Here is a 17556-nt window from a genome sequence, read left to right on the forward strand (position 1 = left end):
TACCTATTCCTTTTCACTCCAAGCTGTCTACACAGGCTCTTCTTCTAAAACCCCTTTTCAGTAATTCACAACATTCTCCAGTACTGGAAAAACTATCCTATATACAATATGTATCATTACTCTTCCACCTTCACATTCTGTAACTAGCAGGACTGAGAAACTCCAGAGCATTCCAAGGAGCAGCTGCACTTTGCTACCCTATATTGGGGCAGCGGCCAGGGAGGGTGCAAGTGTGAGACACCAGCATTTCCAAACAGCCAAGCTTTCATGCAATACATAAATGATAAATCCATATATTCCTTCTCAGAGGTATTCTCTTTTTCCTCTCAAAGATAATCCAGAAAGTTTAAGCAATGTGCTAATGCTGAGAGCTGCATGCCTGCCTCTGTGGCAGCGAGCGCTGTGCGCGTACGCTTTTCTCTGGCCAACCTTTTTGACTCCTGTGGAGGCTGTGATCTCAGTTCCGTCACTCTCTGCCGGGTCCCAGATCAGCTGTCCCAAGCCAAGGCTTCCCCTCGGCTGTCACTGATTGCACAATGCTGCCACATGAAGCTTTCCTGGCCAGCCAGCTAGCTGAGTCACTCACTGATACGCTGACCGTGTAGCTTCTCGTGAGGAGAGCTCTCACGGAGTGAAAGGCGATGTTATCGAAAAAATCATTCCAACACAAACATTAAGTACGTGAGTGACATGAAGCACATGAGTGTTTTTGCAAGCTGTCACTGGACTCTTTACTTACTTTAGGGTATCACAAGTTTAACTGCTTTGCATAATCACAGCTCAAGCAGATACCTGAGAACAAGAAAACTTTGTCTCTTTTCACAAAAAGTTTTAAGGGTGCTTGGACAGCTGCCGCGCCTGGCTTAAGTGATCTATTAAAAAATCTAAATTGCTTCTTATTGTTGCTTTAATATTTCACAGGCAGTGCCTCCCCAGGCCTCCTAACACAAATAGTGTATCTCAATGTGGCTTTGTCTGAAGAAGAGCTGTGCTACGCATCCTGCTGGACTAATCATCAATTCTGTGTCTGCTTACAATATCAGGGCAAGGGACTGGGCTGCCCAAGGTCAACCTTTTTGATTTTTCTTGCACCTGAGTGCTAAATGTATGCATGCAGCCATTACAGGCAGTGCAGCAGCACCTCTACTTCCAAATATCTCTCTCCACAGGTGTGATGCTCCACTGCTTCTTGGCCACCCGAACCCTTCACTTCTCCAGCGGGGAAAGGGGAAAATTCATCTGCCCTTCAGGATCCTGCATGCTACTGGCCAGTCCCATTATGTAAACCAGCTCATGTCTGGTACAGCCTTCATTTTGGTGTCCTCACCATGATCAGACATGGACAGAGATGGTTACATGGAAGTGCAATATCCCTCCTGCCCAGACTGAAGGTCAAGACAGGCTGTGTAGCTCACCAGCCATCATGAATGGGGCTTATCTCCACTGCCAAATGGATGCTAGTGCTGAGACGCCTGCTCTGTCAACAGCAAGAGGTGGTAGATCTAAAAGGTTTATCACAGCCCACGCTTCACAGTGCAGGTCTGGACAACAAGTTTGTATCACCGAGGTGCTGAGAGCAAGCTATTGAGCTGGACTCTTTACAGGGCTTATCAGCTGGGAATGGCAGGCCTGCCAGCACAGCCATATGGCTGCTGAGATGACTGGGCTCAGCTCTGCCCGCACCTTACACGCCTGCACTGAAGTTTGTATGGGCAGAGCTGGTGGGTTTTGCCTGCTTCCTCCACTACAAGCACACAGAAAGGAGAGCAGATCGTGGCTGTGAAGTCAGCACATCTCCCAAGTGCCACCCAGGCACTGGGCAAAGGTCTTTCCCCTGTTGCGACCAGAGAGGAAATTCAGCAGTGGTGCACCACTTTCCTCTAAGCGTTCAAAACTCTTCAGCAGACCCACTTGGCCTACACTCCAGCACAGAGAAATAAAGGCAGCCAGGGGAATGAATGAAAGTGTCCTAGGACCACTGTAAATCTTTACTTCATGGAAAATCTTATCTTGCACATGAATATGAGCTGCGAGTAAATTTAATGTGTGGATTAAGTACTGTATGGTCTCCCTCATGGTGGGCTTTTCAGCCTAAAAAGAACAAAAGAATAATAATGAGTGTTGTGTTTGGGTAGGATTGCAAACAGCTGTAATTTACAGCTGGACGTTCTCCATTGCAAATGTATCCAGCAAGCAAGTGCTTCTGGGTTAGTGGAACAGACTGCAAAAAAATTTAGCTTTTAACTTCAGCCTGAAGGTCAGAGTTCTGGAACCATGGGAGTCAATAATAAAATCTATTTAGCTCAGTGGGATTAAGCAAGTTTAAGACCCAGCTTAACCACACTGCTTACTGTTAAATAACAACAGAACACACTGGATATTTTAGTTACCGGCATTTTTCTTCACTTGAAAGCTATTCAGGCAGTGGATAGAGAAGACAATTGAAAATATCCCAGCTCTATACCATTAAGGTATATGAGTTAAGTTCTTGCTCTTCTCTGTCCCAGAAAGTGAGTAATCTGTACAGTTTGACCACTTTACTGAAGAGCACAATAAAATTAAAACCAAGCTGTGCTGAATAAACACCGAGGGCTTTTCATGAGAGAATGAAAAGCTAATGGGGCCAGTGCATCTTTGCTGACAAAACAGTCAGTGCATGTGCAGAGCAACCTGTCTTCTGGAAGCAGAAAAGCTGTTTCAGTCAAGCTTCTGGGTCACTAATCTTTGTGTTTGCACATAAATCTGCTGGGGGTTACTGTGTCATTCTGAAAACAAGACTGAGTGTGATACACTACAGAAATCAATGGCTAGATTTAAAAACCCTCTCTTTTATGTTTGTTTAGGTTTTTTTCCTCATCTTTTAGGATAGCTGTTACCTCTTTAACAGAACCTGAAAACAGGAACTGCAAGAGGAACTTCTGAAGAGTATTATTTAAAAAAAGGGCAAAATTACTGAAAGCTTTATAGTAAGCTGCCATCTCCTTGTTGCTGGGAAGTGCTGGTGTGTGGCTGGGAGCTCTGAGTTGCTCCTGGGACACAACTAATGAGCAGCAGTATCACAGGCATCCTTGCTCTAGCCAAGAAGAGACAGAAACTGCTGTCACAGTGGGGGATTTTGGCCCCCTGCCCTCCCATTTGCTCGCTGCAGTGAGGTCATGGGTGGCAGGGATGCAAACCCGCAGGGTGCACCCCCAGCCTTCCCAGAACCCCCTCCAGAATCGGGGGAAGGAGGGTACCCTGGCAGCCAAATTTTTGCAGAGCTGGTTGGAAAAGCTGTACTGCCTGAGCATGCTTTTAGAGCCAGACAGGAAAATATTTCATCATAAATCCTAAACCTGAGCCATGATGCTAATTAATACTGAGCCTCTTCTACTCTGTGGATGAAGGCAGCCTGCACCCAGCCACCTCACCACCTTTGACAAGGTAGGGAAGATCTATCCATCACCACCACTTTTCTTTCTGGAGAGACAGAAATCAAACTGTGGGATTTGGGATTTGTTAATTACCACCAGGGCCGCTCCTGCGGGAATGTTCCACATGCAGCCAGGGGGATAATGCTGTGAAAAAAATCCCCATGTTTTGTTTGGTCACGGTATTGTCCCCACCAAGGGCAAAATCTGCTTTGCCTCGGCAGTGAGCTTGCACACCTCCAGGGAGAAGGGCATACTGCTGACTCCAACTCCACTTTCTTTTTGCATTCATTCCAGTTACAGCAAATACTTGTGAGCCCTATAACTGTGCCAGCAATTTCACCCACATCCCATACATTTTACTCTGAATATTTTTTTCCCTTAAAGCGGAGCAAAAAATTCTAAACAAAACAGTGTTTGTAAACTTGGGGAGGGAAGGTCAATAATTTTGGCAGTCTTACCCTCCGAGCAGAGAGAAATGTTATTCATCCATGCACAACATATAATTCAGCCTAAGTGACAGGCTCTGCTCTGGAGAAATCCTGGCCTGAGCTGGCTTCCAGAGTCAATTACCACTTATTCCCAGGGAGGCGGGGGGCTGGGGGCCAGACGGAGCAGAGGGGGCTGCCAACAAGACATGGGGAAATTTACTCTGTGTCAGCCTGCATGACACAGTACCTCATTTGTGGAAAAATGTAAATCTGCTAGTTCTTTTTCACAGGCACTAAAATGTACAGTGTCTCCTCCCCCTTCCCTACCCCCTTTCCCAAAACTGGAAAAGAAATCAGGACTGTCTTAGAAAGCTACCTTATATTTCAATCAATCCTCTTTCATAAAAGTCATTTAAGGTAAATACCTGTGCAGACCTACAGCCCAACTATAACATTTACTATGGCCCAAATCCTGAATTCCTCACTCAGGCAGGTTTCCCATTGAAGTTAATGGATTTTTTGCTTGAAAAAGAGCTGAGTAAAACCTGAACACTCAGGATTCGGTCCCCTGCTTATCTGCGTGGAGCACTGCTGCAGTTCCAGAAGAAGTGAAAAAATTAATTAAATTCCTCCAAAATACCAATCTCTTAAAACTTAAGGGGTAAAAAAGGGCATTGTTTTTATGCATAAAACATACAGAGAATCTCATCAAAGGAAGAGTAATTCCCAGGGAAAGGATTTGGAAAAAGTCAAAAGAGAACATCTCGGAATAAATGAAGTACTTATTGCTGAGAAATGAGCTCAGATATATCTCAGCAAACTCTAAAGCTCAGAATTTACTGCATCATTCATGCCTTCTCCAGTAAGTTTCTTATCTCTCGTTTGGTATCACAACAAGGGATTCTGCATACTCTGTATGAAATACAACAAGACTGTGATTTTTGCAGTAATAAACTCTACACATGCATGACAAATCCAAGCATGCAAAATGTTTAACATCCCAGTTCACAGATACTTTGGGGACAAAATCCGATTATGAGTTATATGCCACAATAAATAGGGCTCAACGTTTCATAAAGCAATTTATAGTTCATAAAAATGACAAAATGTACCTGTCAGATAGAACGCGGAGAGCAGATCTCTGTGCTGCCTGCTGGAAGAAAGGGCAGAGATGTTTATTTTATATTCTGACTTGAAAATTACGAGCACAATCAACACTTTAAAAAATGCGTTACACACATTTTTGTCACATGTCCAAAATGTTAAAGTACGAGCAAAGCAGCAGAGAGTCTATAGTCAAATGGACATTCCAGCCTAGTAAATGTAAGAACACTTTGTTTAAAATGCCAAAACCCAGAAGATTGTCAAAGCACCACACGGTATTTGAGGTCTGAACTACTCTATTTAGACAATTTTTTCTGTAGGTCCCTGAAAACTCGCCAGGGCTCGGTTTTCTGCTTTCCCCTCTCCCCGCTTCTGCACTCCCACTCCTTCTCCTTTACCATTAGTCTCCTCCCATTCTTCCACAGAAACAAACATCACATATTTGGTTCCTCTGCGATGAATTATAAATTTTGCGAAGCTTTCCAGAGCTGCTGCGGACTTTTCATGAACACTGCCATGTTAATCTGCTGGCAGCATTTGCCTATGCAGTACAAGATTGACCTTTTCCTGGTTTGCTCTTCAGTTTTTCCCTAGTACAACTCTTTGGATGGGGTGGAGAAACATGGTTCTTGTTCTCGTGTTCAGCAGCAGGTCTGGGAATAGAAATTGTAGCCTCTCAAGTTTAATAGGACTACAAAGCCTCTCCCTGAGCTAGTTTGCCACTTTACTAATATTATTTTTCCCCCTCCTTCAATCACTTCAAGTGGTGATTCATGACTTTGGCACAGTGACCAGCTGCCAAGCAAAGATGAAATCCATAATGTTTTGAAAATCTGCCCTAAAGACTCCATTCCACTTGGACATGCCCAGTATGTCCTATCCCCAGCTGCACCTGTCCAGGCTGTGCCTCATATGACACAGAGCCAAGCAGTACAGACAGTCAAGGGGCAGGGAAATAAAAGTTTATTTTCTCATTGCAGTTACCAGTAAATATGTTTTGAAACTGTTCTTCCTGTCTTATCAGCCTGCTGGGGGCTGCATCCCTATTTCCAAACAAGTTAGATGACTTACAGGCATCCTGCTCAGCACCAGAGAGTATGGATGTAACCTTTCCGGCTTGGCAAAAATGCTGCTGACAAATTGCAAATAAAAACTTGAGAAAACCTGACTTGTGGCTGCAGTTACATTGTATTTCACAGAAATGTGTTAAAAGATCCCTTGAATGGATCCCTGAAGATCTGACAGGAGTGGGAAGAATTTCCACTTAATTCTGGAAGCAGGATTTCTTCTCTTGAAAGTTTCTGGAATAGCTTGTGCCTGCTGGGTTTCTGGGGAGACGTAGTTTGATGTGTATGACCCACCAGACTGTCAGAAGACAGTGGCATAGCTCACAGGAAGGTTTTTCCTTAGCGTTGAATTTCTGCAGTGGGCAAAGAACCTCTGGGAAGGGCTTGGAAAGTCTCAGCACCTCAGTGGGAGTTTTCTCATGGCATGAATATATTGTTTTTAGTGTTAGGAGAATAATATGGCAAGTCTGGTATTTTTCACTGTTTCTGGGAGGTCATACAATTTCCATGCTCTTGTATACGAAACTATCCATGCCACTGGCTACAGCCTTTAAAGAGTGCAGCCACTCTCTAGTCCCATGGGCTGGCATCATTTTTCCTCTCTCCTCTGCAAGGGGTTTGTTAGGACAATGTCACACATTCTTGCAAGTTCAAGTTCAGAGGATACCCAAACCTTAGGTTTAAGAATGACTTATGGCTTAAACTCTTTTTAAACACCCAGGGCACACGAGTTCCTCTGCTCCCATACCTATTCACTCCCGCTAGCAGAAGGCTATGACCATTTTGAATTTCGAGCTGCCCAGCTTCAACTCTGAGGCCTGCACTATGTTGAATCTTTGTCTGCAAAACTCAGGAGCTTCTCTCACTGTACAAGCCATTTTCCACGGCCAAGTTGTGTAGACAGCATTCAGGTCAACTCTTCTCTTCCTCCCCACGTCAGCCAGGGCCAGTCTTTCCATCTCACACAGCCACTACATGGCAGTGCTGTTCGAGACACGTCTCATGTTTCCCACTCTTGGCTCAGGTCACCACAGGTGCTCATGTGGTTGTGCAATACAACAGGTTAGAAAGCTGATCCAGTCAAAAAAGAACAGTTTTCCTTCATTTTTTGTGTGTGTGTGTTTTTTTTTTTTTTTTCTCCTGATTTCCCCTATGTTATTTCTAACCTAGATCCCTTTTCTGAGCTGCTTCCCCAGGGAGAGGGTGTCACATCACAGGGTGCAGTGTGAGAATCTGAATGGCACCGGGGGAGGAGTGGAGACCTTTGCTGCTGGCATAAGATCATGTCCACCAGCAAGGTCACTTCCACCTGACATTGCTTCTACTCCCTGCTGCAGCTGCAGAGCACTCCTGGAGAATGGTGACTGTGTAGCCAGAAGACATTGAAGGAGACAGGTTGCTCTGCAGCCACAGGCCACGTGGATATTGAAGAGACCACAAGAAAGCAAACATAAACTTCAAAAATGCTAAAAGCCCCTAATATGGGAAGTGGGGTTCATATCACTGTTGTATTTCCCTAAAATCCCTAATTTTGAGAGGAAGATAATTTCTCTTCCAGGCTTGAGGAAAGCTGCCCTCAGGAGGGAGGAGGAGAGATCCCTTGTCTTGACCCATGTGGTGTGCTAACTGAGCCAGGAGACCCTGTGTGGAACTGCAGCCTCAGGTGCCAGTCTTCAGTTTTCGTCTTGATGCATTCAGTTGCTGAAAGCTTAGAAAAGGTGATAACTTCTGGACAAGAAAGTGGTTCAGATGACAGGCAGGGCCACAGAAAGAAAGGTACAAGTGTGTTTCAGTGAGATCATTCTACTTTTTCAATTACCCTCTCATTTTAAGTCCTTTATTAAACATCCTTCTTCAGTGAGGTGCAATGCGGATTGCATGGGGCACCTCAGTCTCCGTCTGGTGGTCACACATTCTCTAAATGAGACTATTGATTTCCTTCTTATGCAGGCTGGAAATACAACTGTGTTGAACTGCATATTTGTGTGACCCCCCTGAGTTGGTAATGGCCCCATTTCTAAATGATGGGGGAATAAGATCCAGTCACAAGTTTATTCTTCCTCCCTGGAGAAACAGATCTATTGCCTGCAATGAAAGGCAACTATCCAGCAATTTTAATTCTAGCCTATATTGCTCCCCTCTCCTGGAGAAAGTGAGTAATTAAAGGTAGTTAGCAGCTCCCCAGCAAGTATAAATACTTGCAGCCACTAATTACAGTCTGCTCTCCTGTTCCCCTCCTTGCCACAGGACTGGGCTGCTCAGTTTAGGGGGAAATATCTGCCCTCACTTCTTGCTAACAGTTTGTGATCCCATTCAAAGTCATTCAGGAATCCCCATGGAGGGTTATGACCCATAGTTTGAGGAACTCGCAGCTATAGAAACAGTTTTTTGTGATTTATTACTTTTCTAAAATGCTGGTATTATGTATTTAACAATGTAAGCAAAGGGGTGGTAGTGAGTATCATATAATGCCTGCATGACTATTTTTTTAATAGCTACGTTTTGATTGTGCTATTTAATTTGCATTTTATTTTACATTGTTAACAACTTTACTGAGGCCAACTCATCATCCATCAAGAAATCTGAGAATATGTTCTACAGTCTTTATTATTCCTAGAAGTAAGTTACTATGCTGGTTATAGAAATTGGGATAAGAAATAATTTTGATATTGCTAACAGAATTTAAATATCTCCAAGACTTAGCACTAAAAAGTGCTTTATGGGAAGCTTAATATTCTCTTGATAAGTGGTAGAATGTGTTCACTAGCAAGGAACATAATCTTGAATTTTCAGTTCTTGGAATCAGTGGGGTTACTAAATGGAGCAAGATTCTCCTCAATATGAACACGGATATTGGAGGCCAACTCACCTCATAGAAACCTAAATGCTGAGTAGGAAGCAGGGAAGGAAAAAAAAAACCCAATCACTCAGGTGTTTCAGGTACTTGAGCTAGCCACAGTAAATGAGTATGAATTATGCTGTTTCACTACATCAAGAATTGCAAATTACAGGACAGTGTCTGGTTAGACTTCTTTGGTTCCCAGCTGAGTTGGTTCAGATACATTTAGGGAGTTTCATTGATCTGTCTACAGTCTATTAATCATTCATGGAAGATTCTAGCTGCACCCCAAGACTACTGTGACAAAACAAGTTTTCAGCCAGCAGTAATCATGGTCGGGTTCTCAACCTCCAGAGATTTCATCTCCTTTCTCCATCCTTTATTGCAATGAGCCAGAGCTTGGGAACATACTCAGGTTTCAGTGTGTGTTAAATGAGCTACCAAAATTAGCTTGAAGTGTGACAAGTTGCAATCTGTTGTTGAAGGGAAATCAGAGAGGAAATTAAATACTTTTATTGTAATTGGGACTGAGGAGTGAGCTAGTTCATTGTAATTGGGACTGAGCAGTGAGCAGAACGGGTTGAATACAGCTATTGAGATGGAGATACAGGAGTGTTAAGAGTGTTCCCCAGAAATCCCTCTTTTTTTAATTTGTTGCAAAAGGATTGCTTCATAAACTGCTGGGCTCTCAGGCATTTTTGGATAAGAAACAAATGAAAACTACTGAAGTATGTTCTGCTGGGCTTGGAAGACTGTCTTGGAGGCACTCTGGGCTGACTGTAGATGCATTTTCCTATACCTCACCCACAGCAACCTTTGGCAAATAAAAGCCAATAAATTGGCTGTTGGCAGATTCAGGCATTTTGCTTTCCATCTTGCCTGTCCTGTGGATTAACTGTTGTTTTTTGTGAGAGAGCTCAGTTACAGCGATTGTATGGAGTTCCATGAGCTACACCAGAGACTTCCCTGAGATGGCACAGGTGTACACGTGGTGAGAGTTTGAACCATTTCTTTGGTGACAGGGAAGCAATACATGCTGCCTGTGCATGAGTAAATTGCACAGCTTCCAGACCATCTTGTTTGTCTTCCTTGGGTGGTAGGTGCTGCCCTGGAACTGTGCCGTGTACCATTTATGCTCTGAGTCAGCAGCTCTCATATTAGCAACCACCCAGAGCGCTGGATGTCACCCTGTATCGGACTGCAGTTAATGAGCTGTAGACACACTTTTTCCAAGCCAGGGTTAAGGAAAGATGTCAATACTATACACTGCCATTTGGGAACCAGACCAGGAAAAACACTTTTATATCTGTCTTCTTTCACATTTCACTCTTCACATGTCTTCCATGTTGATTCTGTTTTCATTTCCAAAGGTTTTGTTTGTTTTTAGCTTAAATGCAGTTTATTCTTAAGCTAGTGAAGCCAGGAAGAGGTTTTTGTGAGGGCCACAACCTGATTGCATGCCACAATTTGGGTGATGGGACTCCACAGAGTAGGTTTTTTTCTGCTTCAAACCTGGGTGCTGTTGTGGACCTGGAGCAAAACCTCTGGATAATTCTCTTACTGTGAACCATGTGCAGAGTTTTCCACCTTCCACGCTAAGATGAGTTTATAAACACCTTACTGTGCTGGAAGTTAGACCTGTGCCTGTGAGACAGAGCTGCCCTGCAGCCTCCCAGCTCCTCTCCCTGCACGGGTGTTTATAGGCTGTGATCCAGCCAGCCCTGCTCTAGACAAGCTCACTTCATCCTGTGGGGAATCTTTCACTCCAAGGCGCGTTCTCCCAATGGGTTAAGCATCTTTCTACCATGTCTTGAAACTCTCTCCAGTTTTTGGTGCTCTCCTTGAAGAGTGCAGAGCTGCCCATCAGGGCTGAAAACAGAGGTAATGGAAACCTCTTGGATGCACAGACTTGCTCTGGTTAAATGCCCGTGAATATCTTGTGGCCACAGGAAGTTGCCCAAGGAGATCAAGTCAGGCAATTTATTTTAAGTGATTCCTGACATGCCTTCTCTCACTGCATTATTCTGTACTCCTCACTGTTCCTAGGGGCTTTGTTTGAGGATTGCTTTCCAGTGTGGATTTCTGAGGGATTTAAAATCACTTGTAAACTGCAGCTTGAGTGTTTCTCTGTAAATTTGCAATATAAATGTATGAATGTGATTTTCACTGTCTGGTTCATATTTATTTAAGATTTACAGACTGTAAGACTTAAAAAGGTCTTCCTTTCTTCCCATTTTGGAGTTGGTTATCATCAGAGCCACATCTTTTAAGAAACTGTAAAACTCCTTCTGGATTTCATGATTTCTCTGAGGCCTTTCAACACCTCAGTATTAATTTTTCACCCTGGAGTTTTATTATTATATTCTTGGTATACATTGTTCTTTCTACTCTGCTTTGCCCATTAATCCTTATTAATCTTCGGGGGCAACACAGTCTAGTGACTTGAACATGGCACCTGGGAGTGAAAGACCCAAGTGCTAATCCTGACTTTGCAGCTGACTTGCTGTGTGGCTTCAAACAAGCCACATCTCAGTCACAGTCTCCCTGTCAGTTCTGCAGAGATAATAATTCTTGCTTAGCTCTACCTAAATACCTCTCAGGGGCATTGTATTAAGTAGTTAATACTTGTAAAGTGATTTGGATCTCCAAATTGCTGTCTAATCAGCATGGGTATTAACCATACAGAGAATTTTGTAAATCTGTAAATGCTGAGTCTTCTGTCCTGCATCTGCTCAGATTTTTCCTGCAGTCTGGCCCCAAAAACCATGCAAGGTTTCAACACAGATGAGGTAACTTTAATCTTTTTTTTTAGTGAAGATGAACAGAAGAAAAATCCTTGTTATTTTACATTAATAAAATGGTTAATTTCCAATGCCAGTGTTAGGAAGGTCTCAGTCATGGCAAACAAAGCAGCAGTCACCTTGGAAAACCCCTTCTGTCTCAACAGAAATAGTCTCCTTATCCAGGAAAAAAGTAACTTGGTTGAAGTGCTGCTTGCACTTAGGCTATTGCAGACAAGAATTGTCAGTGTTGTATCATGGGCTTTAAAAGATTTATTAGGAAGTCTGAAAGCTCAGAAATTAAAGTAGATTTTTTTTGCAGAAGTCCAAATATGTGAAAATAGGGGAAAGACAAGCCTAAATTCCCCAAATAGTGGTAACACTTCCCAGGGATGTGCTATGTCAATCAACTGTGATGCATTTGCTACTACCCAAGTATCTGCTTGGATTGTGCACAGAAATAAAAAAGAAGACAGGAGTAACATCCTAGGCTGATTGAAACCAGTGGTTAAACTCTCACTGGCTTCAGAGGAGGCAGTTTTCATCCTAGGTGTAGGAGAAATTGTAGCAATGGTTCCTCAGTCTCTTTTTCTTAAATGGTAGTTTTGATGGATTGGCTTCTGAATCTTTTTACTTATTTCTCATCATGATCTAATATAGCTTCTACTCCCTTTATAATGTCTTTCTCCCCACAATTTATTTTCTTTATTATTTTTTCCCCTTCATCCCTTTCCCCTTTTGTGTTCATTTTGTTTTCTGACGTGCTCTAAGCTGCCTCCCTCTGTTTCTGTTGTCTCCCACCCCTGTGCACCACATCTCCTTCAGACAGCTCCTCATGCTGATGGTGATGCTGGCATCACCCCTGCCCGAGCTCAATGGCCAAGGGGAGAGAAGTGAGCCTGACCTTCTGCCTTGCAGGGAGCAACAGGCAGCTCCTCGGGAGGCTGTGAAGCCGTGTTTGTGTGCATGCCTGAGTGTGTGCACACGTGTGAGAGAGACAGAGCCTTTCATAGCTGTGATGTTACAAACAGCACTGATTATTTGTGACTGCTGGTTGTTTAACCCTTCTCTTGCAGGCATGCTGGAATGCATTTGCCTGAAGGCAAACAGAGCTCGAGCTTGAGCAGGACCAAGACTCAGGCACAGCGTCTGGCTGCAGCAAGGGCTCTCTGCAGCAGGAAGAAAAGTGCACAGCCTGGAAGGTTTATGAGAGACAGGGACAAGCAAAATCCAGCCTGGAAATGTTGGATCTAATCCTTCCTTATGCCTCAAGTTAGCCAACACTGCTGAATTGATTGCAGTAGGATACGTTCCCACGCCAGTCAAAACAGATGTTCATACAGTAATTCTACTTCACAAGGGGAAAAAGTTCTAAGAAAATATTTCAAGAAGATGGGGTTAAGAATGTTACGTCAGATGCAGAAAGAAGTCTTGGTAAAAAGTGATATAAGTGGAAAAGGGGAGGCTTTGGAGATTTACCAAGCTAAAACTTAGCTTAGTCACAGCATCCATATGAAGAGACAAGGAAGATGCCCTTACACTTTAAATTTAATTTCCTGTCTATTTTGGAGTTTTGCTACTAAGAAGCATGCAGATCAAAGTGCCATGTTCAAATGTCCCCAAATTTTGTGCACGTCCAAAATCCAAGCAGGTCTCTAATGTTTTTCACTGTCATTTATAGTTGTGGCATTCAAATTTAGAGCTTGATCCTGCTTGCCAGCCATAGAATCTGATTTTGTAAGATAGGCAGTGATGTGAGCCAAGTTGGCAGGACAAGACTGAGCTCTTATTTTGTTTCATCTGACAGTTTCAGTGAGGCAATCTCGGTCTTCTTGTCATGCCTTGTGGAAGTGCAAATTTAGATGTCACGGAGATTTTAAAATCAGAGCTGGCAAACCACAAAAAAACCTTGGCTCAGCTGGCTTAAATCTTACTCTGGATTCTAGTTAAGCTGGATACCAAAAGAATTGCTTCTCTAATACACAGGAAATAATGGACTTACCCAAGTTAAGTAAGGCTGTTACAGTGCCTATTCCTCCAGTCTAAAAACACACTCATATTATAGTGACAGGGGGCTGAACAGAGCATTTGGATTAAGCAAAAAACCACCTGAGGTTCCAGCCATTCCTTTACCCAAAACTTAATATTTTCCACTTTTGCTTATCTCTGATTTGTGTGGTTTTGGTTGCAGTCAGGCTCGTGTGTAGCCAGACTTCATAAAATAAGTTTTCTGTGCTCAGTGGAGTGAAAAACTTCTCATCAGAAAGATATTTTCCTCCAAGTTTATCAAGGCACTTTTTTTTTTTTTGAGAGAAATTCATTTGCAGAAATGATGCAGGCTCTGTGCTTTTTCTCTAGACCTGAGCAGTCTCATCTCCTTTTTCACTCATTTTCCTTTCTGATCAAGCATCAAGTATTGCCTGATGAAGAGGTGAATAAAAGGGAATACAACACTAAATGACATAATGTGGTTAAAATATTTGGACATGGCATATGTGAACGCAATTAGCACTGTCTAATAATGAACAGGGATACGCAGCGTTGTGTTGCAATTTCCCAATAAAACTCTTCTCTCTAGATATTCCTGCCTTGGTGCTCTGCTCAGTTAATCTTTGACTTTGGAAAGTGCTCTCCTAACAGGTCTTAAGAAAGAAAGCTTTGCTCCCTTATCAACTTGTTTCAGAATTCATTACAGAGGGTTTGAAATTAGCTGAAATATTACATTTCATACGCAGAAGTACTGTTTATAATGACTCTACTAAGAATCATTCCTTCTGGGAGAAGGTAGATGTGTGACTATTCATTTCAGGATGATTTTCTTTTTCTTTGTTGATTGTCACTCCATATCCAGAAGTGAAAGGGAAAAGTCCCACACCAATTGCCACCCAGCACATAGATGGGCTTTTGTCCTGTTGCAGTGTTGTGACAGATTTGGCTTGTCCTAAATGCCTGTGCTGCTGACAGTCCTACCAGAAAGACGCATTTCCAGCAATGCGCCCTGGTAACCCTCAACGCGTACATGATGGCAACAAAACGTAGGCATGTGTGTTCCCACGGGAGCTACAAGTGTAACTTGAATCAGCATCAGTTTTTATGGCTTGACCATGACCAGGGTGATGCTGAAGCATGGACAAGTCCCCCAGGGCCAGCAGCCCACCCCACCTGTCCCTGGGCTGCTGTGGGTGGGAGGCAACCCCAAGTTGCCCAGGAAGGCGCCAGGCTGGGTGGGCTTCCAGCACCCTGTGGGGCTCCAATGGTGAGCCAATCAGGCTGACAAGACTTTTATTTTACTGTGCTAAAGCTGTGAACTTTCTGAGTCTGCTCTTCCCCCGAGGTCTCCTGTGAAATGACAAGGCTTTCTGTTTGTCTTGGCTTGCCTGCGGAGGGGCTGGATTCGCTTACACCGCTCACACCCTGCAGGACCAGTCTGTCCTTGTCCTCTCTTGAGGAAAGTGGCCACTTGCAGGCAAGTGATGCCTGATCTCTTCCTTCAGTGCAGGACACATGAGCAAAATGAAGGAACTTGAGTGGATTGATTGCTGCCTCCCTGTGCACCCTGCAAGGGGGGCATCTTGAGCCCCTGTGGCTACCTGCCACCATGGGAAAGTAGTCATACTATTTTTATTTTGAAAAGAAAAATCTTGTGTCTTCCCTTTGGAGATCAGCTGGGGCTAAAGTGCAGAGCCATGTCCCTGGGAGTGTGTTCTGATCGCTTCTTCAACTTCTGTTTATACAATTTTACAAAATTTTGGCAGGAATCAAGAGCACATACCAGGGTGTTGGCTTTTATGAATCTCGTGGGATGTGAAAGTCAAACTGACTCGATGAACTTTGGTTACATATTCCAGACAAGCACAATGACTCTATTTATTCAGACTTGGCAGCCAGAATGCAGATTGACTCTGTGGGTAATAAATTTTCACAGCCACAAAACTTCAGCGGCAACCAACCTGATCCTGTGCAAAAAAAATGCTTATGAGGAAGCAGACTTGGGTTGCAAAAATATGTTAGATTATCATTCCATGTATGCGTACCAGTCAGTTAATTTATTTGGCTATTGATTGACACGATTTGCAAAAATGATGCCGGGGATCTTTTTCCCCTTAAAGGAATTATTTTCTATTACAAAATGTTCATGTTGTAAAAGGACAAGTGAGGGGGGGAAAAAGAGAATTGTTCACATTACAATTGAAAATCTCCTTTTAATATTTCACCCAAGACTGATTTAAGTTATCCAGTGACCTCTACGGAGAAGAGCAGGGTATTATAATGGGGACTGTTTCATGTGCTGTGCCACACTTCAAAGAACCAAAAGGCAATAACCACTGCAATTCAGTAGTCTGAACAATCTTAAGTACAATTTTGACATCTTCATGCTACAAAGCTTCAGATGCTTTCTGGGAGAGATGATGATGAAATTATTACTCTATGTGTTATAAATCAGAATGAATTGGCTCTTTAACTTGCAGATTTATGTTAACTACCTTGGTATCTGCTAATTGCATGCTTTTCAGATATTGATTGAGGATTAAAAAGTATATTTTCTTCAATCTGTGTGGTGTAAAATATGCCAACAGGAAATTTTCTCTCTGCATATTAGATCCTATGATCACTGCCTGTAAAATTGAAACGATCAGTTTAAATGGATAAACTATGCTCATTAAAGAGGAAAAATACATTTATGTAATTAAAATTACGAGACTAATATGTGTGGATAATATAATTACTGTGGGTGCGCATGTACTCAGCTCAAACCCATCCTCTTTGGCTTCTCCTGGGTCTGTGAATCTCACTACCTTAATTGCTGCTGTTGAGGGAAGGGCTGGGAATGCTTTGCCCACTGCAGTCTCAAAGCTTTTAATCATGCCTTTGTCTTGCATTTGGCCTCCCTCATCCATGGCTCACATTCCTGGGTTTGGTCACAGCACTCCAAACACCAGCCCTGGGAGCACAGAAGCACGTGTCCCCCTTTGCACCACTTCAGAAACTTCCCATTTGCTGCTTGGCAATTTCAGACTTCAATGCAAAATCTCCTCCAAAGTTTTCAAAGTTTTTCCTGAAAACTTCCCCATTTAGAAATCAGCAAAATCAAAAGCTTCCCAGCTTGTGTACAGCTCACCTTCAGCTCTTTGAGAAACTGGACTTCTTGAATGAGTCTGCTCCAAGGTTAATTTATTACATGAGGACTATCTGGAAATCTCTCATGTTCCTATCCATTAATCTCTGATTTTTTTTTCTTTCCTGTTTCTGAGCTCAGGAGATATGAGATTAAAGAGCCTCTGAGCTAGGAAGTAACAGGAAACGAGTTGACATTTAAACACAGGTCCATCTGAGCAGTTATTGGAAGAGAGAGTCTGTGTTACTCTTTTTTGTGTCTATTTCCCGCAAGGTGGATGAAAAGGTAGTGTTTTGTTTTTTCAGCAGATATATTTATTTAGGATTGTTCACTAAGCAAACCTGCAGGTCTCAGCTAAGGTTCTACAAAGCATTTCATACAGCAGGAGCCAGCCTGTACCTCTGGGAGCTTTTTGTCTGTAGAGCCAAGTTAGGAAAAAAATTGGGACTAGGAAAGGGGACCAAATAAATAAGTAATTTCCAAAGGCTGCTCATGCTAGTGCCTGTGATGATTAGAAGGGAGTCATGGGATCTCAGCCCTGCTCTTTGCCACGTGGGTGGTGAGCTCTGTCCTGGCTCTGCAGAGCTTGCTGGATCACCGAGGTGAAAGACCCAGCCTGTATCAGCTGCATCTTGGAGCCCTGGTGACTGAGCAGAGCCCTGGCACAGCACAGAACACACAGAAGATGTTACTAATTACAAGTCATAGTGCTAAACCAGAGGTCCATGTGTGCCTGCCTGATCAGCAGGACTTTTCCACAATCCCTTCTCTGCCTAAACCTACTCATGTTCTTTATGCACAATAAACAC

At 43.2% G+C, this 17556-nt stretch overlaps 1 protein-coding gene across 3 annotated transcripts in view; it reads right to left on the reverse strand.

Annotated features, from left to right (window-relative positions):
- Positions 1-17556, reverse strand: part of AFF3 (AF4/FMR2 family member 3) — a 333013-nt gene that overhangs the window by 76874 nt on the left and 238583 nt on the right. For 2 of the 3 annotated variants that reach the window (XM_038152924.1, XM_038152760.1), the window contains one exon: positions 4954-4994. In XM_038152924.1, coding sequence (XP_038008852.1) covers positions 4954-4994 — 41 coding nt within the window. The remainder of the gene's footprint in view (positions 1-4953; positions 4995-17556) is intronic. The other variant, XM_038152845.1, reaches the window with a different exon arrangement.

The sequence above is a fragment of the Motacilla alba genome, chromosome 1, assembly GCF_015832195.1.
Source record: "Motacilla alba alba isolate MOTALB_02 chromosome 1, Motacilla_alba_V1.0_pri, whole genome shotgun sequence".
NCBI classification, from domain to species: Eukaryota; Metazoa; Chordata; class Aves; order Passeriformes; family Motacillidae; genus Motacilla; species Motacilla alba.